Genomic DNA, 20,599 nt, shown 5'->3' on the forward strand with positions numbered 1-20,599 from the left:
AACCCATATGAGAAAGTTGTATTTTCTTTCTAAATAAATAGAAAAAAAAAAAAAAGTTTTTAATATGAATAACAATTAATATTTAACATACGGCATAATCACGTTGACACACCGGTTCTCATCAGATCACCGAAGTTAAGCAACGTTGAGCCTGGTTTAGTACTAGATGGGTGACTATTTGGGAATTCTAGGCACTGTATGTGCTCTCTGCTTATCTCGGCATTTGTTTCCAGTCGTCCTGTACATACACTTCACTTGCCACTGGTATAAAACAATGTTGACTCAGGAGATGCGTGGTTGGAGATTGCGCACGTTCTTCCACAATTTCACGCGCAGGCACCCCTTTGTGGGTATCCATAGTCTGTCAAAGACTGAAAGAGCCCCATAATATGAATATTAATACACACGCAAAAGAGACAAAACAAATGTATAGGAGTATAGATAAGTTATAAACGTCGTCCCATTTTTTTTTTTTTTTTGGATGTCAAGCATGACTTCTTTGCCAACACCTCCACCTGACCTTGCAGCAATGTCTTGGATGGCTTGTGCATTCAGTTCATCTCGGAGGTGAAATTCGCAACATAATTCTCTTTACTTTTCTGCCTAGGTGATGCAAACATATCAGAGAGCAACTGAGGACATGGCCAACAACCATCAAGTAAAAATTAAATGAGTTCTCAGGTCCACAAGTGATTGCTCTTTGACGGTGAAATCTTGGTTGGTTAACCATCTCACATAACCTTGCTCAGGATTAGGGTGTATGGTTCATCATGGTCCAAAGCATGATGCAGGCCAAGGAACAAGTTGGCTCAATCTGACCAAAAATGGACATTGTATCAAAAAACATGAACGCAAAACCTATGGTGATATTTTAAGTAGCAATCCACATGGACGATAAAATGCTTTTGATAATCTCAGATTTCAATGGGCTTTTGCTAATAGTCATATTTTACAAACCAAAGCACTAAGTTCTGTTTGGAAATGAATATACTTTCAAATGAATTAAATAATTTACATTATATTTTTAGAGTTAAAACCTAAACATCATAAAACAGCGTTTTCAGCAAAATTTGTAAATGCTCGTACTGCGTTTGTATTAAGAACCGTCATGAAATTTGGAAACTAACCAGAAGAGATGTCACCTCAGTTTGGAATGTCTGAAATACTTTTGATCACTCGTTTTTTTGTCGCATAATAAAAAAAATAAAAAAATTTCAACATGAGTATTGAAATTTTTTGGACAAAAAATTTTCTTTGGAGACCTACTGTTAAATAAACAATCTTTATTGTTTTTATCCATGAAAAGTATAATTGTATGTTGTTTTCTTTTGTGGTAGCTATCAATTTAAAATCATAAAAAAAAAAAAAAAAAACCCGATACCACAGTTGTAAACAGACGTGATTTTTTTGTTGATTTTGTATTCCAGATTAAATTTTTTTTTTTTTTTTTTTTTTACTTGCAAATCTGATTATAAAAACATTTTCTTACATGTTTAGTTAGAGCTATTGTTATCAACCATAAAAATTAAAATTTGACCAGTGGTATACCCTCGCTTTTTTTTTTTTTTTTTTTTACAATGTTTTCAGCATATTATTGAATGGAAACTAACTTAGGAAAAAAAAAAAAAAAAAAAAAAAAAAAAAAAATCGATATTTAAATATTTGTAGGAAGGATACTTTTCCAAACAGTGAAGTTAAGGAATAAAAATGGTAGAAAAAAGACATGAAATGTAATTAAAAAAATCAAAATCAAATTCATTCAAAATTAATAAACAATTTGTCAGCTTTAGCAAAAAGCTTTTAATATTAAAATAGGTGGGCAAAACCGTGGCCTTCGTTATATCGTCTTTTAAGACGGTCTTGGCAAAACATACTTGATACTATTCCAAACATCATCTTTTCTGTTAGAGTGACGTCACTTGTTTTAAATAACATTCATTTTTGTCCGTCATAATTCTTGTAAAGTTTCACAATGGGTGTCAAACGCACTTCTAAAAAAACAAAAAAACAAAAAAAAACTCCCTTAATCCTACCTCTAACCTTATCCTAAAACCTTTATTCCTAACAATAATGTTAAGCCCAAGTGGCAAGATTCCTTTAAACTACATATAAGCATCAAAAAATCTTTCCTTAAAGAAAAGACCACATGGTTTATCTCCCACAAAAAAATAAATTGGTCAACTGTCCTAAAATGCTAGAATAGTCTCGAAATGGTAAATTATTTCACATTAAAAATGTGAAACCAACTCCCACTCAATTCTAAAATTGTTTGTTTTGTTTCTATCAAGTCTTGAGGATGTTCACAATTTCCTTTAGCCCTATCATTAACCCAAAGTCAGAGTGGCAAACTCCACACCTCAGAATTGCACAAAGATCCTCTTAAAACCACACATAATCGCCTTTTAGAAAAAAAAAAAAAAAAAATGGTTTAACTGCCGTAACATGCTTGAATCACTCAAAATGGGGAATCATTTTACATTAAATTCTAAAATAATTTTTCTTTATCTTTCATTAAAGTTTTTCAACGTGTTCACACATAATTGTCTGCAAAGGTAGAATCACATTTTAGAGAGGTGGTCAAATGTGTGCGTGTGTGGGGAGAGGGGGTAATGGAAGGTATTGATCTACAATAATACCAAATGTTGCAATATATTCATTTTTAAACAGTCCTAGATTTAGATGTTAGTTTTTTGTACATAAAATGCATTACAGTTTAGCTTTGAGTTCTAACTTTTTTCTGTTAATGGATACATGACATTTTTAAGGAATTGCAGCATATTTATGTGCATTTACTGCAGATTATTTGGAAAAAAATTTGGAGATTTTCAGTAGCATATTCGGATTCCTGGTACAAAAACACTTTTAAAGCAAATTTCATTGCTTAATCTTGTGTTTTAACAAAGATATAGCAGTTTTACTGAAAAAGTAGTGTAAAAAAAATGACAAAACGCATATGGTCTTAAAGAGGGAAAAATATCCAAACGTGCCAGGTACAAAAACAGTCATAACTTCCTCATTTTTAATCAGATTTTTTAAAATTTAAAAAAAAGATTCTTAGCTCATCAACCTCTTTCCATGTATGCATTTATCGAGATATTGTAAGCCATTTCAATTTTTTCATGTGTATTGCTGGTTTAAGTCTTTTAATCAAGATTATCCTATGACATACCGAAGTTAAGCAAACATGATCCTGGCCAGTATCAGATGGGTGATCATTTGAGAAGGCTAGGCAATGTATTACTGCGCCAAGTTGTAGAAACTTCCAGGTTGGTATCTGGGGGCTCGTTTAACCCACTGGGGAAGATGAAATCCGAATTAAGACGGAAAGCAACGGAAAACTACCGTCTTTATTTGTCTTCAAGATTACCATGGCTCTTCAAATTGAATTAAAAAGCAGGGCCACTGCATGTATGCATAGTGGAAGGAGAAATGTCTTTCTGCTGTTATCTCAATCTCATAAAACAAGAATTGGTACGAACATGTACCGAGAACAAACAATATTTTAAAACTGGATTCAAGACAGACTACATAGGAGAGGGCTGAGAGGATGGCTGAATACTTTAAATAAAGATATAAAGACGGCTGGTTTGGAACCTGTAGGATGGATGAATAAACCAAGTATAGACTCGCTACATGTAATAAACGTAGGAAAAAAAAAAAAAAAAAAAAAATTGAAAAAAAAAAAAATTGAAAAAAAAAAAATTGAAAAAAAAAAATTGAAAAAAAAAAATTGAAAAAAAAAAATTGAAAAAAAAAAAAAAAAAAAATGAATTACTGGTGCTCATAATTGATGAAAAAATATTGCATGTTCACTAAAATGTTAAAATTATACAAGACAAAAATAAAAAAGTCTGCTTATTTTTTATTTTCCCAAGGATGTAATTATATTTTAAGGCAACCTAAAATAAAATAAATATTCATGATGTGTGTGTGTGTGTGTGTGTGTGTGTGTGTGTGATTCACATACACTTGTTTCGTTGTATCACAAATCAGTGCGGCTCAACTAGCTCCTTTTCCTAGCTGAGAATTGAACCTACAACCATCACGTTGATAGTCGACAGTTACATACAAGTATGGTGAAATTGTGTGTGTACATTTCCCTACCAAACTACTGTCAATTTTTCAGGCTATAGATTCGAGATTTGACATAAGGGGTATTGAGATTTCAGAAAAATCTTTTTAATCGATTTTTGACCAGAAATTTGGCTGTCAAAGTTCAACGATTTGACAATTGAAAACGCTACCGCCAATTTTGGATATAAACACTTGAAATTTTAGATGCAAGTTACTTGGACATGGATAAAACTTTAAAATTTGATTTGAGTGCAAAACAATAAATGTTAAGGGGGTCAAAATTGGGGTCAAAGTTAAAAATTTGACCTCTGTGGTCTACCAAATTAGTCAATTTTTGCTCTAAACGCGAAATTTTACATAAAGGGTATTCAGACATGCACATCTTTTAATCAGTTTTTGGGCGAACATTTGGCTGCCAAGAGGTCAAAGTTGAAAGACCTTTACAGACTCTACCAAACTCCTCCACCAATATATATAAGTTATGAACAGTACATAGTGCCCGAGCAAAGCCGGGCTGAACTGCTAGTCAAATAATATATATATATATATACACACACACACACACACACACACACACACACACACACACAAACATACCTCGAAAAAAGTCTTTTTAGATGGATAGATCAATAGGCATAAACTCAAAACGATCATGCTTGTAACCCATAGCGAACCATTTGCGCCAAAAAGTGTTTCGACAGGTAGGAAATTCTTGGAAAGACTCTGTACATAGAAGTTCTGTTTGATTTTAGCTACACAGGAGGTAAAAAATTTTTTTTTTTTTTTGTCTTTTGCAGTGTTAGTAGAAAGACTAGTTTTTGTCAAGAACTAGTTATGGAAGGGCGGGGGGGGGAGGCAGAGCTTAAAATTCTAGTTGAGCACCTGAAAATGTTGCCTATTTTGTCAATGCTCGCTAGAAAAAAAAAAAAAAAAAAATGTAACATAACTTTTGATGGTAAAGTAATTCTATTTCATTTGTAACTTGAGATTTATAAAAATTAAAAAAAAATAAAGTGGCTATATAGATTTCAAAGCTTCCGGCAGGAATACAATGGGATTCCTTATCAATTGGGTGGGTCTTTTAGCAGCACTTGATTTTGAAGTAGAGGGGTGAATTTCTTATGCTATTGTTTGTTTACAAATAGAAAGCAAAACATTTGCAACAAACACTTGCCTAGCTACAACCATTGTCAATTTCCCCCACTCTATTTGTGCCTAAATCTAAACGCAAGTTTCATGAATAAAGTTTATTTCCTAGAAGAGTCTGCTTATGGAACTCTACCGCGAGCCTGCTTTCTAGCTAACTACAGCATGGTCGTCTTCAAGTATAATGTAAACAAGTTGTAGAACTGTCTACCCAAATTTCCATCACTACCGGTCACTATGCCATTAAAAATAAATAAATAAAATAAATAATAAATAAATTACATAGACTTGCAATTGAGATACAAGCTGTTCCGACTAGCTGGATTTTAGGACTTTTCCATTTTTAAAGGGTTCCACTCAAGACAACGGATTACAATTACGAAATTTATTGAAGTTTTGGTAAATTAAAACGAAAACATTGAAGTAATTCAAGAACATAAAACAACTGTAAAGTCCGAAGTTTAAAACTTTTTTTTTTATACTTCGTTGTTTGTTTTTTAATGAAACCTTGGTCCTTGCTCCTTTAATTTTTAATTGGAAAAAAAAAAAAAAAAAAAAAAAAAAAAAAAAATGGCACTAGTGCAGAGAGTGATCCGGACGTAAATAATAACCTTATTTAAAAAGCCATTCTTAACATGGGGAGGGGAGGGTGTTTTGTACCTATTCTATACTTCAACCTTACAATTGAATAAAAACAAAACTTTAAATTTGGAAATACGATTTTAAAAAAGAGCGCAGATCACTCTCTGCACTAGCACCAAAAAAATTAGGGTTTGAATTACATTTTTCGAGTAGTTATAAGCTTGGAAAGACAGGGGGTCGAATTAATTCACCCCCCCCCATTTAGAAATGTCTATTAAAAAGTAAAGAATTTACTCAAAGTTTTATATCACAAATTGAAGATAAAAGATCAATAAATAATATATTCAAATTTAAAACAAAAAAAAAGTAGTGTTTTTTTAGAAATTTACCTGTAAAGTCCGAAGTTAAAAACTTTTTTTTTTTTTTTTTAAATGAAACGTTGGTCCTTGCTCCTTTAATTGAAAAAAAATTTAGGGTTTGAATTACATTTTTTGAGTAGTTATAGCTTGTAAACACAGGGGGGGGGGTCGAATTATTTAATATTTTTCAAAGTTTCTGACACACCTATCGATACAATCAAACATATCTGGGAAATAAGCCGATCATACTAGCACATTTACTCATTAAAAATGAGTTTCAGATTTCATACGTAATACTAGATTGATTTTAATCATATTGATTTAAATGCTTGGGATATCAATCTTTAAAAAACATTGAATTTTTATTGCGTATACACATTTTTATACACCCCCCTCCAACCCCAATTTCAACAATTCTTTAAAACCAATCCGTTAATGGATAACCAAAACTACGTCATATTTATTATAGAAAAAAAAAAAAAAATCGAGAAATATTTGTCTTATTTGGTTGACGCCTGATAAGGACAGGGTATCACTGATACCCGGTATCAGTGATACCCGGTATCACGCATGCTATCGCACTTATGTAAAAATTAATAAGAATCATTACCCGACAGACGAGAGGCAACGACCTGGGAGGGTGGACCTCCTAGAATTATCCAGAACCATACCTCAACCCGAAAGATGCAAAGTCATTCTTATACTTACAAATAGCCAAAACTGTCACTGCTCTGGCTCATAGGCTTTGATTCAAGTTTATTGTTCTGCTTGATGTACATAGGAGGCCATCCTGTCAGGCATTGCCGCCTCCGTTTTCGATGGGGGTGGGTAGAGGATTATTTCCCCTGTTTTCGAATCAGGCAATTTTAATACTTGCATGATTAGTCGACCTTCACGGCGTCTTCATGGCGCTTATGTTCACAACAAAAATTACACGAAGACCATCGTCCGCGTGCTTCTTCGCGTATTTATTTTCCGCATTGCTTGTTTTAAAACACAGGACTGACAGACGCCAACGAGTCAACTCACGGTACTGGTCGCGATTAGAGTTCCCTGCCGAACACCCTAAAAAACACTTTCTCCCTTAGTTGCCATAGTAACTAAACGATCATGAATTTTTATCGATTTTGTTTTACTGTTTATGAATATTGAAATAAGACATTACTACACATTTATTAATAATATCTCACTTTTAATCACTTTTATCGACTTTTTTTTTTACTGTTTTACTGTTTATGTGTCACTTATCGACTTTTTCTTTTCTTTTTTAAATAGCATTTTCTTTTTAAATGACTAGGTCTTAACCTTACAATTGAATAAAAAAACATTAAACTTTAATTGAGCTTAGAAATACGATTTAAAATATAGCGCGGATCATAAGTGCACTAGCACCCATTTTTTTATTAATAAATGTTTAGTAATTATTTTTCTTTTAATATTCATAAACAGTAAAAACGTCGTCATTTAAAAAGAAAATGCTATTTAAAAAAGAAAAGAAAAAGTCGATAAAAGTGACAAACAGTAAAACAGTAAAAAAGATAAGTGATTAAAAGTGAAATATTATTAATAAATGTGTAGTGATGTCTTTTATTTCAATATTCATAAACAGTAAAACAAAGTCGATAAAAATTCATGATCGTTTAGTTACTATGGCAACTAAGGGAGAAGTCAGCGTTTTTTTTAGGGTGTTCGGCAGGGAACTAATCGCGACCAGTACCCAACTCACTATAAATTTTGAGGTTATACCAGAGTGGTGAAAAAAAAAAAAAAAAAAAAAAAAAACTGGTTTGTATTACTGTACACAGATTCGAAAATGTTGTCAAAAAACAAATATATAACAAATAAATGTTATCAAAGGCAAGATAAGTTACTTTTCTACCTAACTGGATATATTTTTCGTGTTTTTATTCAATGTAAAATGTTTATTCAGCTCGAAAACCATACAATGTTTACCGATGTATTGGAAAATTCAAGATGGCGTCTGACTCCCTCTTTAACACGGTAAGTTTCGGAAAAGGTGTTATAAATAAAAAAAATTCGATAAAATACTGTTAAAACTCGCTCAATAAATGTTACCGTGACATAGGTTGACATATATTCGGCGGTTTTTTAACCGTATTTTGTCTATTTTTTATTTATAACACCTTTTCCGAAACTTACCGTGTTAAAGAGGGAGTCAGACGCCATCTTGAATTTTCCAATACATCGGCAAACACTGTTTTTCGAGCTGAATAAACATGTTACATTGAATAAAAACACGAAAAATATATCCAGTTAGGTAGAAAAGTAACTTATCTTGCCTTTGATAGCATTTATTTGTTATATATTTGTTTTTCGACAACTTTTTCGAATCTATGTGTACAGTAATACAAACCCCAAAAAAACTTTCCAATAACTAATTTTGAATCTCGTTATATTTTTTGCTCACACACGATTAGCAAGTTAGCTGAAAATAGTTCCGAAACCCATTCTGCTAATTTTCTATGTAGTTAAAAGATGGTTCTAAAACCAGAGGTATCGTTCGGCCACTTGTTCTGGAGTGGTTCATAAAGATAGCCACTATATTTTTCTGATTGACATTTTAGCGTTTTATGTGATCGTTATAATTTAAGATACATGTAAAATAATCGTTAAATCAGAAGATTTCATTACTTGAATCCCTAGTATCGACGAAGAGTCATTCCTGGAAATGGTTGAAGTAGTTTACCGTTTGAAAAAAAAAAAAAAAAAAAATCATTTTTCTTTAGGAAACTTTTTTTTAACCCTAACCTAATTTTTCGCATGTTTGCATTCTTTCGCAGTTTTCAAATCGTAAACTGCTTACAAGAAGTATTTTTACTGTAACTAATAGAAAAAAAAGAGGGCACGTGAGAGAAAACATGCAACAAACCAAAGGCAATATAAGTTACTTTTTAAAGCGTTTTTTTTTTTTTTTTTTTTTAACAAAACCTAATGTACACGTTAGAAAAGAAAATGGCTACATATAAGCCTTACACTATACTTGTTCAAAAATCGAAAGTTAAACAAAATACTGATAGAAATACATGTACTATAGGGACTGCCAAAATTCACCACAGAATTACCCCCCCCCATGTAAAATTATGTAACTTTATTATAAGTTAATATTATCAGTATAACTTTTGTACTATTTAAAAAGGGCAAAATAAACTAGCAATAATTTTTTTTTTAATTTTTCATCGTATGAAAATAATGAAATTGCAAGGCGAAAATCTTGTTTACATAATTGACGCTTTAAAATAACGTTCCCATGTAATAGACATTTCGAACGTAAAACCATACCCGTGTTTAATAAATCTAGCAAAAATCAACTAAATGGTCAGATTTTCGTGAAATTTTCGATACTTATCCATTTTAGAATGAAATTACATATAAAATGCAGTTTCCGTAAAATATGAGGGGAAATATTTTTTCGAAATTCTAACAAAATATTTAAATCTATCAATTTCTATTTTATTATGAAACATAAGAGTTCAAATAAGTAAAAAATATTTTTTTAAGTTTAAATACACGTATTGAACAAAAACTTACCTTGAAGTTGCAATTAAAAAATTGATATAAATTTAATGTTTTTTTTTTTTTAATAGTGTTTGTTTCTTCTAATTGATATATACTATAATCAGTTGAATTGCCAAGAAAAAGTAACTTAAAAAATTAACTGACTTTTAATAGATTAAAACGATTAAAATCCCATTATTTCAAAATGTCCGCTCGCTACATAGATTTTTTAATTAATTTGTGAAAATATTTTTTTTATATATAAAAGTATAATATAAACATCGCTCTTGCCAGCTATTTTATGGCCAGATTAAAACCGATTCAAAATTAATATTGCGTTAAAATCCAGTTTTTGTACATGCACTGACTGCGATATTCTTGTATGTCTTGTTTTATGAAATAAAATACGGAAGCCGGGACTGATGACAAATGAACTGGTTGATTGGAAAATATTCATTCCGCAGTTGCGTTCGCCGTTCTAAAACTTCACAGCTTAACTCGATTATTCTGTTAGTGTTTATTAAAAACTAACAAAAATTATCTATTAAAAGTTAAATTGGTGCTAATGTACTTACTGATCCGCGCTATTTTTCAAATCGTATTTCCCAGTTTAAAGTTTTATGGGTTTTTTTTTTTTAAAATTCAATTGTAAGGTTAAAGTACAGAATAGGTACAAAATACCTCCCCACATGTTAAGAATGGCTTTTTAAATAACATTATTTCAGAACGGACCAATAAGTGCATGACTGCAGTGCATGAGTACTAAATTATTTTTATAAAATTTTTTCTTGCGTTTTTCGTTTAATTTTAAAGTTTAATAAACTTTTTTCCCCCCAAATCTTAGATACTTTAAAAACTCAACTTTTTCGTTAACGTTTGTTTTAAATTTTAGTAGTAATGAAGTGGTCGGGGGCACCAAACTGGTAAAAGGGAAAATTATTCCCAAGTAGCATTTAGGGGGGGGGGATGCTCTGTCGGATAAATAATTTAAATCGTTCCAAAGTATCGAAAACTTAAACACGTGTAGTGAACTAACAAAGTATTTTATTGTCATTTCTGCTCTTCCGTAGATGTCAAAAAAGTCTCGCAACATTTTATTTTTGTGTTATGTTTCCTACCCCCACCCCCCGGAAAAAAAAAAGCTGTAAATTTTCAGATTAGGTCCACCTCCACAATTTCCTTTTAAATGACGATTTTTTTTTAGGTTTTCGACTATGCTGAATACGAAAATCGCATTCAAATTTTGCAGAAATAAGTAGTTATCGAGATATAAAAAGTTGCATTAGGCATTGTATCCTTTGGCGGTCATTTTTTACGCGCGTGCGCGCGCCATAAACAAATCTACTCATCTATGACACTGCACGCGCGTAAAAAAGACGGCGACCAAAGAATACAATGCATAATACAACTTTTTATATCTCGATAACTACTTATTTCTTCAAAATTTGAATGCGATTTTCGTATTCAGCATAGTCGAAAACTTATAAAAGGTCTCATTTAAAAGGAAATTGTGGAGGTGGACCTAATCGAAAAAAAAAAATACCAGAGAAAACATTTTATTTTACTCTATTTCTAACGATAATGAATCTTTTTTACATTTCGATAATTTAATCTTTAAGTAAACTATTTGAATGTAAAATGAATTCCTATTAAATTAAATTACAGTAGTAAATAGTTAAAAAAAAAAAATGTTCGCCATGGCACATCAATTGATGACGTCACCAGATCATGTGTACATTTTGGAAAAGTTCATATAAAAATGGTAGTGCCTAATGTACTAATTGTCTAAAAAAATGTAATGTCCTATATCTTGCTTGATTTTTCGATTTTTTTTAGTGACTATTAACGTTCTAATGAGCAGCTATTTCTTTTTTTTAACTAAACAGTGGACACTAGGTTGGTTTTGAAAAAATAAGTTAAAACACAAACTTATCCACATAATGTAAAAGGGTAACAGATCTTGCCTTTGGTAACATTTATTTGATGCATTTATTTATCACTTTTTTGTTCTGTTACAGAAATACCCGAAAATATATACGTGTCTATTGTGTGCCAACATGTGTTGGTCTTTATATAAAGATCTTTTAGAAAAATATATTCCCCAAGAGTAATAAAAAGGAGGGCTTCTCCAAGCAAAGTCACCCGACGCTTGCTGCGGATCTTTCAGACTAAAATCAAACATAAAAACAAACAAACAAACAAACGTATCCAGTACAGAATATTTCCAAGCTTTAAGATTTATTGAAATTTTTAATATATTGGGGGTGGGGGGTATTCTGTATTGGATACGTTTTATCTTTTACTGCATTTTCACACTAAACAAGGAACAGTGTCACTTTGACACTGAGACATAAATTGCAGATACTATGTAGGGAGTTGAGCACCAAGATGTTTACATTACACTTGAACTTCGTCAGTACAGTCAAGGAAGTAGGAATCCGGAAGGGAATTCCAAAGTTTAGCAGTTCTGGAGAATAAACTATTGGAGTAGAAAGCTTTCTGGGATCTGGGTATCTCTAGGGAGGGTGGGGTTTTGCTTCTTGTCTGGTTTTTCGGGAGTATTTACGTCGAAGGGGTACAAGGGCTTGTAGTTCGTCAGAGCACCTACCATTAAAATACTTGTAAAACAAGCAGAGAGATGCAACATTTCGTCGATGGGACAGAGGTTGAAGCCTAACTGACAGTTCGGAACCAAGGAGTGAGAGTCTAGCAGCAAGCACCAGCCCAAATGTTACAATACTTCATTTTCATGATGTTCGATTTTAGTTTGGCAGGCTCATGGCAAGCCTCGGTTGGGGGGGGGGGCTTTGCTTGAAGAAAGCCAAAAGGGATCTCAGAAGACTTAAATTGTGAAAAAGGACCCAGATTTACTCGATTACAATACGAGCAAACGCACAAAATACACTTTAGCTAATAGAAAGTATTTTTTCATTTCCAGAAGAGTTATACTCAGGAAAAGAGGAGACAATCCAAATTTAATGAGTTTTCAAACTAAAATTTTATCGTAACTCAAAACAATTTCAGTAAAAACAAAGAGACCATAATACATTACTTACGGAAAGAATTTGATTTTTTTTTAACTCACTATATAAGCAACATTTCAAATTATTTTTTAAGGTGCTAATGCAGAGTGTGATCCGCGCTTTTTTTTTTTTTTTTTAAATCGTATTCCACGTTTAATCAAAGTTTTGTTTTTGTTCAATTGTAAGGTTAAAGAACAGAATAGGTACAAAACACCCTCCCCATGTTAAGAATGGCTTTTAAAATAATAACGTTATTTCAGCACGGATCACTCTCTGCATGAGTACTAGATTTTTTTTAATTTTGTAACAGTCTACATGTCAAATGAATGTTATAATAGAAATAATTTTTTTAAGGTTCACCTGAACAATCGACCCCCACCTCTTACACTTTTCCTTCGTCTTTTTTCAACTATTTCTGTAGATTATCATCGATTGGACACTAAGCTACCAGATTATAAAAAAAAAAAAAAAAAAAGAAAGATTTGGAAGGGGGTTCAGTTTCACATATAACGTTTTAGTAAATCGACCCTCTCATTTTTAGAACCTTATTTTGACGTTGGCTCCTTCAGCCCCCACCCCCGCTCTTATTCTTAAACCTCTAAACATTTCATGCTTTTAAAATTCTATTTTGCTATGCTACATTGACAAACTAAAATTATATTTTGATACATTAAATCATTCATTGAAATGAAATTATATTAATAAATTAGGTAATCACGAAGAAAGAGTCGGTTTCCTCCGTTTGACTATAGGTGGCGTTACTCAGTAACGCCACCTATTATTTTTACTGTCTGTCCACCCAGTTACGGAAGCACAAAATGTATATAATGGCACCCTTGAAATAAAAATAAATGTTTGTTATATTTTAATTTTAAACTTTTTTTTGTTTTTTTGCAAACATATTTAAGTTTTTTTTTTTTTGTTTTTTTTTAAGTTTTTGCAAACATATTTAAGTTTTATTTTTCCAAACATTTACGTTTTGTTGCTGGTTTATTTTCTAACATTTACGGTTTTTTTGGGTTTTTTTTGCAAGCATAAACTAAATGTTTTTGCTATATTTTTCTTTTAAACATTTATGGGTACAAGTTTTTCCGCGAGTACTTTTTTTTACGCTCTTATAAGTTTTATCTTTTTTTTTTTTTACGGACCCACCCTTTTTTCTGCACTTATTTTACCTTTTCCGCGAGTATTTATATATATATTTGAAAAGGGATATTGTAAAACCTGAATCTTATTTGAAACTACAATAAAAAAATAAAAAAATATAGCGCGGTACAATAAGTGCATAAGCAAACTTTTCAAAAATATTTAGTTTATGCCTGCAAAAAAAATAAAAACAAAAAAAACAAACATGTTTAAAATGAAAATATAACAAAATCATTTATTTCAAGGGTGCTATTATATACATTTTGTGCTTCCGTAACTGGGTGGACAGACAGTAACGCCACCTATAGTCAAACGGAGGAAACAGGCTCTTTCTTCACGATTACCATAAATTAAAATTATATTTTGATACATTTATTTAATAGATTTTTCGATTTTCATATTTTTGTGTTATATAGTTATATATTTTTGCGTTATCGTAAACATTTGTTTATATTTGAGGTTCAAATAATGGCCGCTAGAAAGATCTCTTTTGAATAACAGGGGTCGATAACTCGTCTCTGTTCCTAATATGTCACTGTCATGCAGAAGTGCCAATTCTTTAAAACAAATCTTGAAAATCTACAAATCATTAAATTTTGGATGGTCTTTTTTTTTCTATCATAATTTTCAGAAAAAAAAAAAAAAAAAAAAAAATTCCGGTTAGTTAAAATGAACTTATGCCAATTGGAGTTAATTTCGGTAAATTAAAAAGTTACAAATTTATTATTCAATGATGGAATACAAAGCATTAAAATTTTGTATTTGTCTTAATTTAAAAAAAATATAATTACTGAATTTAACTCCCAATTTTTTCTTTATGCTACTGCTCTATCACGTATATTGAGCTTTTTTTTTAAAATCTTATTGGATTTGTCTTATAAACATTGATGCTAATTTGTGACAAATTCATATCAATGTTTATGATACTATAGACCTTAATTTTATAGTATGCATTTTAGTCTTTCAGAATTTCAGTTTCATATACATTCATTCTTCATTGGTTCAAGAACACAAATACTGCATAGTCAATATTTGGTGCAAGTCCAGAATCCAACCTATTTATAAAACAAAAATACAGAAAAAAAATGAACATCAATCACAGAATGAAAATACTACATTCCAAAAATCACGTAAATTGACCAAGTAGTTTTTTTTTTTTTTTTTTTTTCTTAAATCAAATTTTATGAGCAACCGAAAACTGACGTTTCTGAATTTTTTTTTTAAACCGAAAACTTTTTCGCTCAGCCATATTTAAAATTCATCATTGATTTACTTCTTAACCACCTCTCCAGAAATAGATCAAAACCGGCCTTGTGAGGATTATAATTTGCTATTAATCATTAAAAATCGTAGACAAATGATTTTCTCCCTATAAAAAAAAAAAAAAAAAAAAATTACTAGTTCAATTTGTGATTTTTGGAATATGATATGTTCGTTGCGTGACGGATACGTACATCATAAAGATTTTTCTGCGTCTTGTTAGGTTGAATTCTGGACGTGCACCCAATTGTCTAGTGAAATACCCTTTAACTAGAAAAATGATAAACTTGAGTTTTCGCCATTCCTGAGCTGATCTTATTTACTGGTTTATGAAAATGACAACTACACTTGTTCCTGCCAACTTTTAATATGTACGATAAAAAGTCGATATAACTTAGTACTTATACAATAATTAGATGGTTAAGAAAAATGGTACTTGTACAGTTTAACCAAGACATTAAAAAAAATGAAAATATCGAAAAAAGTTTAAATTGTACGTATCCGTTATGGAATGAAGTTCTCCGAAAAAAAAAAATTTCAATTTCATCAAGTAGTTTTTGTTTTACAGCGAAAAAACAATTTGTTATGCTACTGAGCAGAAGGTTCGATTTTCAGGAAGAAAAGCTAGTATTAAAGATGGGGAGGGGGTGTCGGCGCTTTAACTAGAGTTATCTCCCCCATGACGTTTCTAAAATCCAAACAAATTTAAAAAATCCAAGATGTCTGCCTTCAACGTGCTGTCATAAAAACGTGTTTTCCCCGCTGTAAAGAAAAAAAAAAAAAAAAAACTACTCGATCAAATTAAGTGAAATTTTTTTCGGAGATCTTCAGTTCAAAACGGATACGTACAATATAATCTTTTCGATATTTTCATAATGTACAAGTACCAGAAAAATTAAGAAACCAATATTTTCGAATTCAGAGACATAAATTTAAAGTAAAATGATCATTCGCTTCCGATAGAGTTTTTAAGGACATGTTGCTAAACACGTGATCTGGTCCAGAGTGGTCCAGTGAGTGATCGTTACCGCATATAGTGGCCCGGAAGTAGGTGATCAATCATTTCACGTTAAACATCCCCACATTTTAATATCTAAAATTGTTATTTTTCTTTTTTAACTTTTAGCGGCGCCTCCCTATCCAGGCTGTTTATTTATATGTAATCGTCTAAGTAGAATCTCATTTTTATTTTTTAGAACATGAACACAGAGTGCAAGTTATTATCAACCCTCTCCAGCTTTAGTTGTGCAAATAGTCGTGCGTGCGCATGAAACATCGAAATGAAAACTAAGCCAGACAAAAAAAAAAAATAAAAAATAAAAGTCGCCATTAAAGAGGTTAGTTAAGGAAGAACGATAACTCAAGTCCATAACCTTGTACTATAAACTCGAGTTAAAGATCTTTTTTGGCTAGCCCCTTGTAAGAAAAAAAAAAAAGAAAAAAGACGACTGTACCCCCCACCCATCTTTCTCTACTTATCCTGAATTCTTTTCAGTCGTCCTTGGACTCAAAAGAGGACGTGCTGTTAAGGATCGCGCAACTTTTGCTTCACTATAGACATTTTTACAGAGGGTAGGTATGTGAAAATGCCAAGGCTTTTGCGAGGGTTAAGTGGCATTGATAACTTGAGTAAGCCGTAATTCTGTGCACTGAGGTATGTGTCATAAATTGGCCCCTACCACCTATATCCGGGGGGTTAACTACACCGCAGGGATACTGATGAGGTAGCACACATGTTTCGCTACATGCTGGTATTTGAATTATTTTCATACGTTCAGTAGAAGTGTAAAAATTTTTGAAGTGAAGTTTTGTGTCATTTAAATCATCATTATTAGACCTGAAGGTAAGTTGTAATAGTTTTGAAACTATATATATTCGTTAATATAAATATTAAACATTATTTGTGCGAAATATGAAGCCTATATGACTTTACCTTCATTGGTTTTGAGTTTACCTAAAATGTGAAGCCGTTACGAAAATTTTCAAAATTTCACTAACGCCATATCGTTAACCTACGCACTTTGTTTACAAATATTTTCCAACAACGGCAATGACGCTAAACTATGGCTGGCTAAAAAAATTCTTTTAAATTATTAAAATTTATTTCAGCATAATGAACTTTTAGGATTTAAATTATTTTACTTTCTTTAAACCAAAACATTTCTCCCCGGCAAAATATTTTATCATTTTATCGAGCTGCTTTTTTTTTTCTTCCATTTTGTTACTTTGCTTTTTTTTCTATAATAAACTAATAAACAAATTTACAATTAAAAAAAATACAAGAGTTATTTTTAAAATTTAAAAATAAAACTTTCATGAATATATTTTTTATTATGCACATTTTGCAAACTTTAAATTCTAAAAGTTTTAATAATTTAAAAGAAATTTTGGGTTTGTATTGCTGTCTGTACACATTCGAAAAAGTTATCAAAAAACAAATATATAACAAATAAATATTATCAAAGGCAAGATAAGTTACTTTTCTACCAAACTGGATACATTTTTTGTTTTTATTCAATGTAACATGTTTATTCAGCTCGAAAAACATGCAGTGCTTACCGTTGTATTGGAAAATTCAAAATGGCGGCCACTCTCTCTTAAACACGGTAAGTTTGGGAAAAGGTGTTATAAATAATAAACTAGACAAAATACTATTAAAAAAACACCGAATATATGCCAACTTATGTCACGGTAACATATAATGAGCAAATTTCTAACAGTATTTTGTCTAGTTTATTATTTATAACATCTTTTCTTGAACTTACCGTGTTAAAGAGAGTGTCGGGCGCCATTTTGAATTTTCCAGTACATCGATAAACACTGTATTCGAGCTGAATAAAAACACGAAAAATATATCCAGTTAGGTAGAAAAGTAACTTATCTTGCCTTTGATAACATTTATTTGTTATATATTTGTTTTTTTGACAACTTTTTCGAATCTATGTGTACAGTAGTAATACAAACCCGAAATTTTAATTTATATGCTAAAAGTTCATGAGAAATGTAAAAAAAAAAAAAAAAAAAAAAAAATATTTATTGGTGTTTCTGCAGTTTATTTTGACATAAAAAATCAGCATTAGCAGCAGACTTCATATGCGGGGATAATATTGCCTTAAGTAATTGACTACATCTTCCGCCCCAGCATCCCCCTTCACCTCTTAATCTTGTAAATAATTCATTAATAAACTTTCAAAATATATTTTTCTTGTTCTCCATTCAATAAGCTCTCCAGTGATATTTGTCTTTTTGAAATCGGACAAGAAATAAGAAAGTTATGACAAAATAACTGTGAAAAATCTTGATAGCGGTCACAACTTTGTTAAGGAAATCCATTGATTCTATTGTCAAAAATTAGCCTCAAATTTCAGCTTTAGAATTGTTGTAACTTTCTTATTATTTGTCCTACGGAGGTGGTTCAAGTATCATTAGAATGGTCTCTGCATACTCTCTCTGCTGAGCTGTTCCATTTTAAGATATGTTAACTTTGAATTTTTCTTTCACGTACCTACAGAGGGCATTCATTATTACTAGAGGCCAAATGTTAAAAATCTAACATTCATTGGTGACGAGATGTGGTCATAAAATGTATGACCAGTTTATAATTGACTTTATAAATGATCCATTCCTTAGAAATGCTACAAAATAAAAAATAAAAAAACTGAGTCCATTTTATAAAAAGTTCGTATAACAAAATCTGAATTGAAGGAAAATTTTATTAATTAAGCTCACGTTTATAAAAAAAAATTCTAAACTATATCGATTAACTTTATTCCTATGAAACATTTTAAGGAGAAACAAAAAAAAAAAAAAAAGGAAGGGGGAAGAAAGGGATCAATTTGTAATGCATTTTATTACTACAAGTGATCCCTGACTTTTAGTTCAACTACAGGTTTTATCTTTACGTTGAATGATGGAATTGTGGTAATCTATATACCTTTTTTTATTTTATTTTGGTTCCAGAAGAACAAATGAACCGTAATACTAGACTTTTTGCTGTTTTACTTAAACATTAATTCCTTTCGAATTAACAACTTTCAGAAATCTACAAGCGTAAACAATCACGCCGGACGTGTTTTGTTTTTATTTTACATATGACATTTTTCTTGTTGCTAAATTTGCTTTAAATGGAGATTCCTTCGTGGCTAGGAAATAAATTAAAGCAATTTTGTAACCTTTAATCTGACGGATTAAAAATTTCTGGTTCGAAACCAAATTTCTGTGTAATGAAAAATGAATTTTGGATTTTTTTTTTTTTTTTTTTTAAGTACCTATGTAAAATACGGACCTTGCTGAAATAATATTTAGAAACACATTCTTAACATAGGGAGGGAGTCTTAAAAATAAAAAATATTCTGTACTTTCACCTGACAATTTAATAAACAAAAATACAGTAAAATTGAATTTAATTTGAAAATTCTATCTATAAAAAAAAAAAAAAAAAAAAAAAAAATGACAGTCCGTATTCTGCAATAAGTACCGATTCTTTAAGGGTTAGATAAAATACAAAATGGAGCGATATGTATCAAAAGTTCGATTTCTAAGACATTTTATTACTACAAGTGATCCCTGACTTTTAGTTCAACTACCGGTTTTTATATTTACGTGCAATGATAGAATAGTGGCGCCTTCCATAAATAAATACGGCTTCCTTCCCTTTTTTTCGATTTAGAGGCACAAGTGAACATTACTACTATTCATTTTGGAAATACACCCTAGGAAGTAAGGGATCTATTTGTAGTTCATTTTATTATTAAAAGTGATCCCTGACTTAGTTTATTTATGTCCGGGTATTATTTTTTTTTTCTTTCTCTCTCTCTTCTTCCACACCCTCTCCTATTTATCTCTCACTCTCTTTTGGCCCGTCTGGGTAGGTGTACAAATAAAATTTTAAAAAAATAGAACCAGCCTTTTTTTTCTTCTTCTTGCTTTTAACTTACCTAAATGAAATCCTACAGTGATCAGAATTGTAAAAATCCATTTAAGTGCAGTCGGCATTTTCCAAATATCCAGACATAAAAGCGGCCAGAATAAGAAAAAGACACGCACACAGAGTTGTTCTTCACTAGCGGAGAAAAAATGGCGACTAACTCTCCTCCCTCTCTTCTCGTCCTCCTCCTCTTTCTATTTAATTGTTACTCTCATCCCCCTCTCTCTTTGCCTTGTTCTCCTCCTCCTTCTCCTCATATATAACATATCTTCCTCTAAAGGCGGAGGAGGCGACGGCGTGTCTAAGTATTTACAACGAATAGAGTTAACGAAAAAATAAAAAAATAATAAATACCCTTTAGTGTTTATATGTTTGTTCAATTGTAGAATAGGGACACTTATTAAAAAATGTCGCTTATTTTTGTCTGGTTTGCGTACACATACGAATAAGATTGCGAGATCACTTTTGCTGCGCCTGTGTATCTCGCCTTACACTTATTATTTACTATTAATGGATTATTTACTGAAATAAAGGAATTATTGTATATCACCCCCCCCAAAAAAAAA

The 20,599-nt window shown here is 31.2% G+C and overlaps 1 protein-coding gene and 1 pseudogene across 1 annotated transcript in view; one reads left to right on the top strand and one right to left on the bottom strand.

The window, feature by feature from the left end:
- The window catches only part of LOC145258193 (uncharacterized), a 209,653-nt gene extending 189,407 nt beyond the window's left edge, over positions 1-20,246 (bottom strand). The window contains exon 1 of the mRNA XM_080116085.1: positions 20,044-20,246. Within this exon, the coding sequence (XP_079972211.1) occupies positions 20,044-20,101 (58 nt within the window). The 5' untranslated portion in view covers positions 20,102-20,246. The remainder of the gene's footprint in view (positions 1-20,043) is intronic.
- On the top strand, positions 86-203 carry LOC145258577 (5S ribosomal RNA; annotated as a pseudogene).
- Positions 20,247-20,599: the final 353 nt, after the last annotated feature.

The sequence above is a fragment of the Euprymna scolopes genome, chromosome 33 (assembly GCF_053919585.1).
Source record: "Euprymna scolopes isolate OS-2025 chromosome 33, ASM5391958v1, whole genome shotgun sequence".
Lineage (NCBI taxonomy): Eukaryota > Metazoa > Mollusca > Cephalopoda > Sepiida > Sepiolidae > Euprymna > Euprymna scolopes.